Source organism: Limulus polyphemus, unplaced genomic scaffold (genome assembly GCF_000517525.1).
Source record: "Limulus polyphemus unplaced genomic scaffold, Limulus_polyphemus-2.1.2 Scaffold832, whole genome shotgun sequence".
NCBI classification, from domain to species: domain Eukaryota; kingdom Metazoa; phylum Arthropoda; class Merostomata; order Xiphosura; family Limulidae; genus Limulus; species Limulus polyphemus.
Window position 1 is genome coordinate 182,651 of NW_013666442.1, and position 15,222 is coordinate 197,872.

The window sequence follows — 15,222 nt, forward strand, 5'->3', positions numbered from 1 at the left end:
CGTCCTAAACCTAGCCCTGTAGACTTCTCACTGATTTTGGGTTCCGTACCTGAATTCTAGAGCTGCTACCAGTGCTTTATAGTTGTGCCTATCATCTACTGACAACTGTCCAAGTATTTCCATTGGTTGTCCCTTCAGGCTCGTTCCCAAGTACACTACTCTCTGCTCCTCTGTCCATCCTTTCATTTCTGCCAGGAGCTAAAATTGTGCTCTATATGCTTCCCATGGTGCCTTCCTATTGAATTCCTGTAGCTTCCTTCGTACTAGATCACCCCTATTGCTGACACTCATGTCTGGAATGTGACTTCTGACAGGACTGAAGATGTCTGCATTAGGCTTCTTGTTGTCTGGGGCTGATTAGGTCCATAGTTAATATATCCTCCCTGTGTAAAAGACAGTAAATCATCCTTTAATGTATTTAATTGCTTGCATTCATTGAGTAATTCATTCTAATCAAGATCTTCATGATAAGCATTAGCCAATTTTTCACACCTTTGACTAAGCTTATTACAGTCAATTGTTTTTAACTGACTGAAGATGGAAAACAGATTTCCAATTCTTCCGTAGGCTTCTGCTTGTTTAGTCAGGTGAGAGTTCAGAGAGTCCAGAATAGGAAGGTATGTTTCCAACTTGAATTTTTCACTTTCGTGGAGAAGTATCTGTTTCGCTGACCCATCATATCTGGTAAGATGCACAATTTGCTTTCTTGCACGTTTGTCTCCATCACTGTATTTCGAATCTGGACACCTGCTTTTAGACTTTGCTTTATATTCATTGAATTTGTCTCTCATTTCCAGAAGATAGGCTTTCAGAGACTTGAGGAGATCAATGGCAACAAGTATGTCCACATTTTTTGACTGCAAAATTTTACTTATTCACTCTTTCCAGAATGTCATTTCAAAAAAATTGTCAAAAAGATAGTGTCTAGCTTCTCCATTTTCTTGTTCAATCCTTCTGCCTCGTGTCATGTTCCACTCGTGATCAGCGTCAACTGCAAGGGCATCCAGTGCATCTTGAATTTTCTCGAAACCTCCATGAAGAGCAGTGACAGCATCGAAATGTGCTGACCATCTCGTGTCAGAGAGACAATTGACCACAATATGATTCTTTCCCAAGGATGACGTCAGAACATTCCAGCAATGTGTGGAAGCCGAGAAAAAGGAATAAAAACACTGAACAAAGTCAAAGAAGGAGACAATCTGTTGACCACACTCTGCTGCTTTTACTCCTACCAAGTCCAGACTTTGTTCAGCACAAGGAATATAGATAGCAAATTCATTGAGTTCACGGATCTGTGCTTGCAATCCAATGTAGCGTCCTGACATATTTGAGGCATTGTCATAAGACTGACCACGGCAGTTTGATAACAGAATGTTGTTCTCTTGCAGGAACTCTACAACCTTGTCTGCTAAATTCTTTGCCCACTGAGAAAAGATGGGGATAAATTTGAGGAAACGTTCCACCGGCTCACTTCCACGAATGTACCGGACAGTAAAAGTCAGTTGATAAATATGCGAGATGTCCGGAGTGGACTTGACACTTATTGAATAATACTTTGACTCTTTGATTTCTTTGAGAATTGCATAAAATACCTGTTGTCCCATTATTTCTATAAATTCTTCACAAATATTTGCCGATAGATATGATGGGTTCTGCTTTCCAGCATTTCCATACAGTTTTAAATGTTCTTCCAAGAAAGGGTCAAACTCACTCAATAGTTCTAGAATGCCAAGAAAGTTTCCATTTTTTGAGGAGCCAATAGTTTGATTCTCCCCATGAAATGCCAAACCTCTGGAGGCAAGGAAGTGGATAACAAAAAACCACATGCTTTAACACTTTATGCCAGTACTCCTTTTGTGAATGATGCTGACTTAACAATGCAGAATCCACCCAATCACTTCTTTTGTGCCAAATCGAATATTCCAACAGGCATCTGCAATGTTCTTCTACATTTTCGTGCTATACAACGACATTGCTATGTTTCCAATAATTGAATCCTGATGTAGCGAAAGGAGATTCTTTCTTGGACAATAGACGACATGGAAAGCAACACAAACAACCTTTGTATGGTGAATATAGCAGCCATTCACATTTATAAACTTGCCATTCTGCAGTTCACGTTTGAATAATTTGTTTGTTAAATATATTGTCTGTGTTTTTTTCCTTCACCATACACACGGCGGGAGTTTGAAAAGTCGCAATAGTGATTTTAACATTTTGTCGGCCCATTGAGAATCCAGTGGTTTACTGTAGCAGTATCTTTCATGTTCCATAGTCCTGAATCTGTCAGAGCGTGATCATAATTCACATTCACATTCTCAGTTACCATTGCAGATTTGTGTATTTCTTCTAGTAGTTCAGTAGGAGAAGGAGCTCGTGTATCTGGAACTGGGGGATCAGATGAAGAAGTGCTTGCAGGAGTGGAAGTAAGTGTTGATGCTGTATCCAGATCAGGAGCAGTAGCTTTTGCAGCAGGGGTGAACAAAGCCGATAACTTTGGAAGTTTTCCTTTTTCCTCTGCTGTTCTTTTCCTCTTCTGCGCTCCACTAGCATATGTACGCTTCATTTCTGTTAAAAAAAGATGTAAAATTATAATCTAAAAAATTAGAAATGTACATCTTGAAAACGAAATGATTTTTTTGACAACCTAATCAATGTATATATATTTTATATAATTAATCATTCTATCGCCTCTAGTGTCTGGTTATTTTTTCATGTAAGTTTTTGGGTAGTAAGGTTGATTTGCATACTTGTTCATTTGACCCAGTTACTTTACAATGAACGGGGCTAATGTGATACGCAAATGACCCAGGTGAAGACAGTAATTTAAAAAACAAATGCCTAGTAACAGCACTGCATTTAGGTGTGGTCATGCATATTCACCTTTACCATGAATTCAAGGAAAGGTGTAGCCAGCAACTTTCTTTGGGGCTGCCAATTCTTTGAGGGTTTCTGGTTTGAGGAAAAATATAAGTGAGGAAACATTTATGTCGCCTTGGCTGCATCTCACATGTGTACAACAGACTGTGTCCATGGTGGAGTCCATGGGCAAAGCCCTGTTATGGCTCCAGGAAGTTCCTCAAATGTTATGAATTGAAAGCCAAAAACTTGCCAAAAATTGACCCATTATGTCCTAAGCTTTAACCTGGGCCTATACCAAATATTATATGATTTACAAATTAATTTTTTTAAATATTTGTGTACAGAAGTCCTAATTTTAAAGCTTGTAACTTAAGCTTCCTATAAATATCAATTTCATGCTATTTTGCATGATATTTGTATGCAAATTAGGTGATTTTTTGTGAGTGGTGGTTTTTTTTCATGAAAATTTGTTTTTTGGCTAGAATGAAATTCATTCTTCGGGCCTAACAGGATGTGGCATGAACATTTACTCACTTATTTAGTAGTTATGTGGTGTAAGTTGAGCATATTTTGAACATTTTTGATCAACAAAACCATAAATGACTCAGTGTGTAAACAAGTGGGTAAGCCTAAGCTCCATTTACTGTACAAACATATGTTAGACTAACGAGTCTAACGTTAGAATGCTTTGAACAGACTAGCATATCAGTTTTTTATTTTATTTTTGATTTAACTTCATAATCATTAATATTATTATAAGAAATTGTTTTTTTACTTGGCTGGACAGTACGGTACCCAAACAAGTAACAACTAAAATTTCAATGATATTTACCCTATCTTCTGGCTGATTTTGAACCATGCCATGGGATGAAATTTCGGGTTGCTGAAAAACTTTGGTATTTTTGCTAATAATTAGGCCATGGTGTAATAACACTGGCTGAGGTGGTGCTATTTGTTTATTATATATCAGCTACATACTCTGAGCTGTTTCAGAGTTCATTCAACTTTTAACAACTCTTGAACATTTGCATTAGGACTGCTTGTGTTGTATTACACGTATATAAAAATGCAAAAACACGTTTACAAAAATGCAAAAAAGTGCTGCACTGCTGCCGTGCCAGCCAGGTAAGGAGGCCTCGATTTCACATTAACGCCATTGCTATTTAATAATATGAACCTCCTTACTCGTAAAGGATGTATAATAATCACAGCTATGAATAAGCTGACTTGGCTCTATATTTTGTGCATGTGCAAGACAAAGCACAATGTATAATTCAGTTATCTACTTTGCCAGGGGAGCCAGGTTTGGCATTTTAAAGACAAATTGGCCTTTTAGAATACCCTGTTGGTGTTTAAAAATAAATTTATGCAGGTCAAACAATATTTGTCCTTTTTTTTTTGGCCTTTGCAAGTCTTGAAGAAAATGAATAAATTAAGAAAAATGTGATAATTAGAAAATTTATTTTTATAATGCCCTCTATTAGTGGCGTATTTTATGATGCAACTAAGAGTGGATTATTTTGTTCCTTTCAGGTTTAGAATCTAGTGATAAATTCAGTTTTATTCTTACATGTGGCAATAACCAATACCATTCACTTCCATGATCGCCTCTGTGTGCACTTGTTTTGCAATATAATTTAGTACTCTTTAGGATTTTATGTTAGAATCTTTTGGAAATAGTGGTGGCTGTACCATTAAGGTAAAGTAGGCATCTGCCTAGGGACCCCAATTTTGTTTAGGGGCCTCCACTTGGGACAAATTATTTTTAAATATCTACATCATTTAAATCTTCACAAAGGCCTGTTGACCAATACGTATTATTTGTGCATGAATTTTATATCAATGGATAAGAAATTTTTACGCTTATAAGCAGGTGCCACGTTTTCACAAATAAAAAATCAGCATAAGCTACAGGTACCATGAGGGCCCCAGCTAGTGCCTCATGTACATGCACATCAATCTGGCTTTGATTACAGGGACATCTTTCTTGCTTCTATTCATCCAGAGGGTGTCCTTAGGATGCTTTCAAAGGATGCTTCGACTTTTTCCCTTGCATTTGTCCTTCCACCTATTCATTGTGGGATTCTTGCCATGTATTTGAGTGGAAGAAAGATACCTTGTCGGAAGTTTTAATTTTCCTATACTGAAAATTTATTTCCGACAGATACTTCTGCTCATACTTCCCACCCTTCCTCTCCACTGTCAACTGGTGCTTAAATTTCTTCCTAAACTCAAAGTGATAGTCAGGTAGAATAGGATAGAGGGAGTAGTGTGGGTATGTGCTGCTTCTATTGGTGGAGGTTTGTCACATGATAGTTTACATACAAGAATCAGTTAAACCATGTGAACTGAGGGGTGCATGGGAGTGAAAGGCTGGTGGCATGAGAAAAAAATAAAGGGAGCACTGAATGAGAATAGCTATGATGTGAGTGGGAGTAAGTACCTGTCAGAAATACATCTTCAGTATAGGAATATTATAACTTATGCCTCATGTTTTTGAATAATAAGCAAAATAATTTTTTTGTAATTCTAGTCTTCTAAAAATACAGTAATGTTTGTATATCAACTGTACAAAAAATGTTAACTTTTATTGAACTGAGCAGATGATATAGGTTGCACTCTGATTTCTTAAATGTGTAACTAAATGTTCATAAATGTTCTTGGACCTTAATATGTACATCCAAGAGCCCATAAGGTACTCTTAAAGCATAGTAAGACTTTGCATTTCATATCTGTATGAGTAATTAGGTGTTGTATACAAAAGCATGTAATAAAAGAAACTTTTCCAAACATTCTTGAACAAAGGAAGTTTCTCTTTTGATGAAAAGTTTTAACAAGTTTAAATACATTTGTATGAATCTCTTGTAAGCTATGGCATTTGAAAAAAAGTATTTTGGTGTATGAATATCCTGGTCAAGAATGACATTTTTTGCTTTTATTTCTTTTATTTAATTCTTAAAAATATTACATGAACTAATGGCTTAACATAGTTGTTACTCTTTATGACTTCAAGAAAACTGTATTTCAGTATATACTTATTTCAACGATATAGAAAGTTACTTGTAAGTCAAGAAATTCTGATGAAGACATTTTTGTGTTACTGAGGCATGATATTTCTAGTTCTTGTACATTGACCACTTTTCCTAAGTACCATATTATGTGGGTAGTTAAATAAAATGATAATATTTTAAATAAAATAAAATGAAATGTGTCATCCTGTAAAATTTATTTGAACATCTATATTCCATATAATGTAATAAGCATAATGCTCAATTGTTTAATAATCAAACAGTGAATTTTGTTAGTATTGACGTTTTTGTACAGAAATTGTTATTGTAACAAAACGTGTGACCTCTATGTACAGTAAACCTATTTTTAGAATGTATATTTATAAGCTCACTGTAAAGGAAATGTAATATAGGCCATGATAATGCTTGTATTACTATTTTTAGTTTTTGAGGATTACTTTCTCTTTTTTTCCCCTTAGTGAAGACTCTGAAGATGTAGATCCAACTGCTCAGTTTACAGAGGTAAATATTTACAAAAATGACCTTATATAAAATACATTAAGCAGGTTTTAATACATACATTAAGCTAGTCATAATGTGAACAGGGTTTATAGAGACCAGTAATAATGAAAAATGTTAAGTTCTAAAGAAGACTTTTCTTTGACTTCCTTCTCAGGAAATTATCTGATACACTTGTGATGATTTTAAAATTTTTTGTATTTGTGTATCAGCCATTTCTTTCTTTTTTCTAGACATTGACTTCTTTTCTGTTGAAAGTTAATGAGAAACCATATTCTAAATATAAAACTGCTTTCTGAAAACAGACAGCTTTGTGTATACTATCCTTACTTTCAGATGTATTCCAGTTGTTTGTTTTATATACCAACATTTACCCCCTCTCATAATTTCTGAACTTGTGTGCAGTATTGTACTGTTTTAAACCATTTAAGCTATTGTTTTAGTTCATATAGTTCATTCATAACCAAACCTTAAAGATGTATAAAGGGGAATACTTAATGTGAAAGACTAAGTTAATGCCCAACAATAATGGTCATAATACTCAGTATTATCATATTTTATTCAGGGTTTTAAAGAAAAAAATACTAAATACAAGCATTTTCTGTCATTGTGCATAGTTTAAAAAATTTTAAATGTCCAATATACTATACTTGTTGAATGATGTTCTTTTTTACCTTTCATGTAAGTAACCTGATTTTCAGACAATCTACTACTAAAACTTATGGATTTTTCCTAACTCTACAATATTTTATGAAGAATCTTACTTTACATCTGTGAAAAATATTGCTGTGTATTTAAAAATTTTCTAAATACAGATCCATTTACTTGTTCATTTAGTTTTAGTGGTTATATAGATATAGCTTCCTTGTTATTTTTCTGCTTACAGTAGTGAGTACCAAATAATTGTGTACTTTCCATTCCTGATAGATCCCTACTATCTGCCGGAGTATGTTTGTATATATATGATGTTAGCTGCGGCAGTAAGTTCTTAATGCCTAGACTGTTTACATGTATGCAGTATTAGAGTTTCATTGAGAGAGATTGCTGAAAAAATGTTCTTCCTGGGAATACTGAGATTATACACATACATACTTTAAATATTTGTAGTCTGTCTGTCAATGATACAAAATGTTGAAAATTGATAAATATATAAATTGCTACATTCTACAAACAGTTTGTGTTTGCACATACATGTATGAGGCAGTTCATTTTTCTTTGTAATAGAACTTTACTAAATATTGTTTACAATATGAAATATTTATTGTTAGCAGTCATTTTTGAATGATATTGATATTTTGCTTAATCAGCATAGTTGTCTCACTAATTTCTTATTCAGTGCAGTTGTTGCAAAGCATACAAAAGGTAAACTGTAATGGATATAAAACTAGCTGATAAATTTTCACATATAATTAAGTCTTAAATATGCTTACTGAGTTTTCTTAATTCTTCCATTACTGGGAAAGTTGTGTGAAGATGTTTAAAATCATCTTGCAAGAAACAACATCTAAAATGCATTAAAAACTTAGCTATAACAAAGGCTTAGTGTGGACACTAATATTATTAATGAATTACATTAGATTTGATATATTTGTTTGGTAATCAGGTATTAGGGGAAGACTGTTTTTTGTTCTTTTGTTTAACAGTGCTGAAGTAAGTTTTTTAATAGTGCATTGATCTTTGAATTTTTGTTAAGAAGCAGTCAAACTTCCAAAAATGTCAAATATTTGAAAAATAGTTTTAAATTTCAATTAATTTTATTGAAGGTAGTGTTGTATAACAATATTTTGAAACAAAAATTAGCATGAGGGTCTTTTGAGATCTTTTAAAGGTATTGAAATCCAAGTTTAGGATACAAAACTGCCCCCAAACTTCTAATGAACAACTCTTATCAATAGTATTTTGTAATCAGATATAATTACTTTGTTAATAGTATATACTCTTAATTGTTCAACAAGTTTCATGATCATTATAATTTCAATAAAATTATTTTGATTCTGGCTCTATTTAATATTGCAAATGATATCAACTTTAGGATTCAAAGTGCATCAGCTCATATTTTGTTTTGATTTTACTGGTTTATCTCATTGTGCATGGGGCTGGTCCATTGGACCAACACTGTATTGGAGAAGGAATGTTGACTTTAATTCCAAAGTTACTGCCTGTATCTACACAAATATGGCAAGCTTTGAGTAAAATTTACAAGTTTGCTGTACAAAAAATGTCAGATGTGTTACAAAAATATTTGTACTCCAGATATGTCTAGATATCTCTGACAATTCTGATTACAAGGCAATGTTCATGTGAAGAATAAAAGTACATTTGTCTATCATAACAAATGTTGAATGGCAATGTGTAAAAGGTCATGTCCTACACCTGTGCAAATATGTTTAATATTTCTGTGAACTTTTCACTTATTCTTCTGCTGTTACTACATGCTTGTTCTTTGAGAATTCATTTCTAAGAGATCTTCTAGTATTACAAAAAATGAAAATGAATTTAACTGTACTATCTTAACCTTTAAATACTTTGTCTTATGTTTCTTATACACATGCATCACCTTACATTCAAATGTGAAATGTTAGAAAAAATGTAGTTTTAGTGAAGTTAATTCTGTTCTGCTAGTATTTTGAAGACCCATATGAAAAAGCAGTGCAGTAGATCAATAGTAGTAAAGTGAAACAGTATCCTATCCAAAATTGTTCTGTTGATTATATCAAGTATAAAACTGATTATTATTTGTTATTCATTTAAAAACAATGGATAAAAATCATATTCAAATATTAAAAACAAGAATAAGAGTGAAGACAAAATCATTAAATTAAAAACTTACATGATGTATAGAAAGAACAAAAGAGTAATTATTTAAGATTAAAGGAGAGGACTTAAAAAAATTGAGTATATACTAACTTTCTTAACCCATTATTAAATGTTATTTTTGCATTTGAAAGACATTTAGTATTATGTACAAAATTACAATGTAGTATGAAAACGATTTTTGTTATGATTTTCTGAGACAGTACCTCACTTCCGCACTCAGAATATCTTGATCCCTTACACTTTTGCTTATGATACTTGTATCTTGAGCTAATTTCCAATTAAAAATTGTGTGTGACAATAGCCCTCCACCAGTAGGAAGGTGACACAACACCTTCCTAAGCACTTGCACTTGATATAACTTCTTTCTTTTCCTTGGCATTGTCTAGGATGGGAATGTTTTTTAAAATATTATTCCAAAACATATCTCCGCTCACACTACAGCTATTACTCAACTGTTAGGATTTCCTTTCTTTGCCCATCTAAGCATTGGTCTGAATTTTTCTCACTTGATCTAGTCTTTTATTTCCCACTTAATTGCTTTTGGCAATATCTGTCACGTGACACTCTCCACCTACGTGAATGCACCTTTTAACCTGGTACTATATAGGCACCTTATTCAGATAATATTATCAATTTTTCTTGACAAATTGTTCATTGATGGATTTCTCTGTACTATGATCGATGGAGATACTTTGAGTGTTCTTTGTGTTACCTAGTTAATTTTCTGAAAAAAAAAAAAAATTTGGCAAGCTGATATACGGCATGAATTCTCAAATTATTATTTCTGGCATGGAGGCAAATCAGGTCTCTCCTATCCTACCTCTGATATTTAGCATGACTCAACAATGGGGGGGGGGGGGGGGGCGACTCTCAGATGAGACTGTCAGGGACCTTATTCATAGTGAGAGGGAAACATACATTTGGTTTGGTGGTGTTCCTCCAGGGAGCTCTGAGTCTGCATTTGAGAGCGATCCTGGACATTCTAGAGAGAATTTAGATTTGCTTTTTCCTGTGCCTTCCTTTGTTCTGTGGCTTTTCAGATGGTCTATTGAGTGTGTGAGGTTTTGGTTCTTTCCCCAGTTGCTTTGGAGCCTGCACTTTCCTTGATGGCTGAAAGGTCTGGAAACAAATACTTAGCTCTGCCTCCATCCACTGATATTGCAGTTCATGCAGAGAGTTTTATCGCTTGGTTAAGTGAAGAGACAGTTGTGCTTTGTCCACCATGGTTGTTAGAACTACGTGATTTAACCTACCACCGATAGGTGGACGTATATTCAGACTCTCAAAGAATTCACCTGCTTCTGGAAATTTGGGGTTCTAGAATGGAGTCTGAATTCTAAGATTCCTCTCATCCTATATACAGCACTAAGATATTTATCTACCCTCCAACCTTTGTTGGAAGACTCAGGATCACCATGTCCATTTGATGACGAGTTGGAACCATTGTTAGCATGCACATTAGTTTGATTGTCATATTTTGCACTCATCCCTGTTGTTGTTGGTGTCTCGACTTTCCTTGGTTTCTACAGGGGGTCATATTCAAGGGTCCCCCAACATCAGACCCTCAATACCCAGAATAGATTCTGTCCATATCCATGAGGTTCCTCTGCTCGGTGACTATTGTATGCCTTTGGGGTCTATGGGGCTCAGCTCCAAGAATTTCTTGATGTTTGGAAAACCTTAACCATGGATCCGTGGGCACTACAGGTCCTTTTGTATGGATTAGTAATTCAGTTCACATCTTCACCACCATTATCCACCTCCCACAGGTCCTTGAAATTCAGAAATTTGTTCTAGGGCTATCAGAGTTTTGTTGTTCTAGGGGGACAGTGGAGAGAGTTGTGCCAGTTTGTCTGGGTTTACTTTTCTATTTGTTTCTTGTGCCCAAGAAGACAGGAGATTGGCATCCAGTCATAGATCTTTCTCGTCTATATCAATTCCTAGATTCTTCAAGGTTCATGATGGAGTCATTCCTCACTGTACATAGGCATTTTTTACAAGGATTGTGAATGTCCAGATTTGATGTCACTGAGTCCTATCTGCATGTTTCCATAGTGGTGGCATCCTGCCCCAATCTGTGTGTTTTTACAAAAGGGTCAGGTGCTGCAGTTCAGCACTTTGCCCTTTGAACTAGCATCAGCACCATGTGTTCTGCCAAATCATACAAGTTTTTTCTTGTCACCTCCTTGCACACACCATTCCACAGACAACTGGTTACTGCTGGCACCATCTCATCAGTTGACAGAATGTCACACCCAGATTATACTTTGAGAAGCAACCAAGGCAGGCTTCATTATCAGAGCTGAGATATCTATTCTCACTCCAACACAATGTATATTGTTAGTCTGGGTATCTTTTTCAAAAGTATCTCAGTCTGTCTCAGCCAACTCCCATCTGGCTCCAAGCTATGGAACAGGTAGTACAACTCTTACTCACCTCTTCTTTTCCCACTGCATGGATAGTTCTTTTCTTTTTTGGGCATTACTCGAATCCCTCATTTTTTTGGGATGAGTGCACAAGAGATCCTTTCAGTGGCCTTTATGCAACCAATAGATTATGGACAGTGATTCACTGGATTCTCTAGTTTCCTTCGACCTTGAAGGGTAGTTAGATTGGAACAATACTACGGTATGTGTTTCTCTGCTGTCACCTCGTCCAGAGATCCATCTCTTCACAGATGCCTTACTTCAGGGATGGGGTGCTTATCTCAATGGTCGGGAATTCCAGAGTCTATGTGTGGGCAATGTCTCATGATCTGGGCTTATTAAGAGAAAATTGTCAGGCTTCACTTTGACAATTCCATGGTGGTGTCTTACATTTCTAGTCAAGGGGACACTTGGTCCAGAATTGTTTGTTTTTGATCCTTGGATCTTCTTTCTTTGGACCACTCCTATCATATCACCCTATTAGCATTGGGGTTTAATTTCTAAGGTTACCATGTATTTGTCTCAGTCTTTGCTTAACCCCACGATTGACATTTATCAATTGAAATGGCACAATATCAGCAATGATGTATTGAGAGGAGGTTGAACCCACTTCAATCATAAGTGCCAACCATAATTCATCTTTTGACCTGGCTCTTTGAAAAGGGTTTTGCATCTTTCACAATTGCACTGTTTAAGGTGGTCTTATCGACTACCTTTAGATACTCAAGACAAAAATCGAGTCCCCAGGCTCCTCATGTAGTTTTGGTTCCTTCATCTCAAATGACTGTTTCAGTTACCTAACTGGTATATTAAGGTGCTGTTACATGCCTTTTCTCAACATCTGAACCATGTATCATGTATCACCTTTTCCTGAAGGTTTAATTTTTGTTGCCACTAACCAACAGGTGCCATTTGGTGTTGTTTGTGCTAATTGTACACAGGATGTTTGATCATTCTACCTATGTCCTCAGACAGGTTTTTCTTCCCTAAGACACTGACAGCCAGGGAAGGGGATAAATCCTTTTCACCGATTCATCTGACCACTATTTCTCACTTCTATACTGATCAGATCTCGATCATTTGTCATTTCCATTAAAGGTCTTGAAGTGTTATGATTACTGCACTAATGACTTTAGAGGTGCTAGACAATGACTTTTTATCCATTGGGTTCCTTCAGTTTCCTGGGACTTCTCTCTGGTTACCTTGTCAAGGTGGGTATGGAAATTGATCCATATCGCTTATTCTGGGCTCTCTTTGGAGGTTAGGAGTCTTCTGCAAGTCACATATCTTCAGATTCGTCATATTTTTATGTTCTTAGTGGCCCAGTTGAATTGCCTGCTGGAGGACATTGCACAGGCTGGTGTGTGGATCTCGCTCAAAACTTTTATCTCGCATTATTTGCATGATCTGGCAGTATCTTCCTCTGAGGATTTTTGACTACTCCAAGCTGCTGTCTTAACCACATCCACAAGATTGTAAGGAGGTGTGAGTATCTTCATTACAAATATTGTCTCTTCTTTATTTTCCAGGGTTCTTTACCTCTTTTTCATGGGATCCCATTCTGTGGTGAGTGTTGCCCAGGCAGGTGTGCTTTTATCAAACCAATTCCACACTAGCAACCACTAATACAGTATATTTTACCTAGGTTGCAACAGGTTCTGTAAAAATGGGGTGTTCCATAAGACCACCTAGAGGCTGACCAGATGGTAATTATTGTACAAAGCTGGACTGCCACTCATGGACTATCATGAGTAAAGTATAAGGGGATCATGCCCATCCCTGCTGATCATTAGATTGAATAAATCAGGGTCGGTTTGCTTTTAAAATTTAGGGAACATTGTTCACCTGTTGCACTGTTTCCAGAGCATTCTTCCTCGGGACTCCCCAACACATTATCCCTTGTTTCCTACTAGTGGAGTTAGAAAGTCCTTACTACACGCAACTTCCAGTCACTTTGGTGGTGGACAGAGGCTATTCTTACAGAGTGTTGAGTGACTTTCCTCCACTCTTTGAGAAGAGGGCAATGTTGAAGGCCCTCCTACCCAGGTCCCTCGATGTTTTTCCCAGATGTTGGTAGGAGAGGCACCAGCCTACATGGGAGCCTACTTGTTATTCCGGTTCAAATTTGACACTACACTATCCGGTTGGGTTCAGCGGGGCCCTTCTTTTTGGTCAACATCAGTTCAGTACATTGTTCAAGCAGAGTGGTCCCATCCTGATTCCTTGGTTGAGCACAATTTGTTCCACATCCTTCCCATAATTCTGGGGTTAAGTGGAGTTTATCTTGTCCACATGGTTGGTGAATGAGGTTGAGTGTTCATAATTTCAGACTGGATGAGTTCTGTTTTTTCAGGTTGAGTATAGCATACAGGATCCTACCATTCCGAGTTTGGAGTGTTGCCTTTTGGAATTCTTCAGGTTGAGGAGAGGATTTGTCCACTTTGGTGTTTCTTACATTTTTGTCATGATTCCAGGGGCTTGGAATGCATCATTTTTTAGCTACAGGTTAGGATCCACTTTCATATATTGTGGTCCAAATTCCTTAGCCACCAACTTTGGATTTAGGAACAATGGCCCTATAGTTCCAACCCCGAGCAGTGGGACTTCGGCTATCTGGTTGATAAATATTAGTTTGATAGACAGTTAAATGGTATTTAAGTTTTGCTTTTATATTTTAGTTAATTATATATTATTTATGTTTTAAAATGCACGCTTGAAAGGTTTAAGAAATTCTTTTAATACAATCCAAACTTTGCCTTGGTTCACAAGGTTTATCTGACTACCTGAGTGCAAAATCATTTTACCAAAGGCTTGCGTATCTCTGCCAAAGATACTGTTATATGCCCCGAGGGCACTAGTTTTTGTGTGTCAAGATGGATAATAAGTGGTAAAGGACATGAAAGGAAAATAAAACATTAAAAATAAACTTCAGTTTCTAATACCCAATTCTTTTGTCTTCAACTCTTTCGTACCACCCTACTGCATTACATCTTGTCACTTCATCTTATGTCTGAGGCACTTCATCATATTTCGGGGCATGGTTTTGGGTTAGATATTTTTCTCTTCTTTTCACCACATTAGCCCCATAATACTACTACTACTCTCTTCCTCCTTACTTAGTTCCTTTGCTGTTGGGGCTTATTGGAATGTGATGCTCTCCCTCCTGCTTCTCTCTGTGTTCTTCATTGGGCCCCATTTCTTTGCCCAGAGGTCTTAAGGGGTGTTCCTGATTCACTGGAGATCCAAAATGAGGTGTTCTAGCATTGTCTACTACAGTTTCTTATTTTTCTCAACCTCACCATTTTGTTCCTAAGCCTGCTGAATCCATGCCTCCCTGTTCCATTCTAGCTTCCTGGCCTTCTTGTACTTCCTGATGTCAGGGGCATTGCTTGTCTCATCGGTAACTACCCTTGTCAATTCTGACCTCATGAAGCCCATCTGTCTGTTCACTAGTCTTTGGTCTCCATTTTTGTCTAATAGATGGGATATTTAGGTTCTCGCCTACATTCTGTCCACTTTTCTTCACCTCCTCCCCTTTTCCATTTCCTTTCTTCCTCTCTTTTTCTTCACTGTCTCAAAAATGTGGTCTA

General features: G+C 36.4%; 1 protein-coding gene across 3 annotated transcripts in view; it reads left to right on the forward strand.

The window, feature by feature from the left end:
- Positions 1-15,222, forward strand: part of LOC106460768 (E3 ubiquitin-protein ligase RNF115-like) — a 126,580-nt gene that overhangs the window by 41,462 nt on the left and 69,896 nt on the right. For all 3 annotated transcript variants that reach the window (XM_022387551.1, XM_013920503.2, XM_013920504.2), the window contains exon 3: positions 6,350-6,392. In XM_022387551.1, the coding sequence (XP_022243259.1) occupies positions 6,350-6,392 (43 nt within the window). The remainder of the gene's footprint in view (positions 1-6,349; positions 6,393-15,222) is intronic.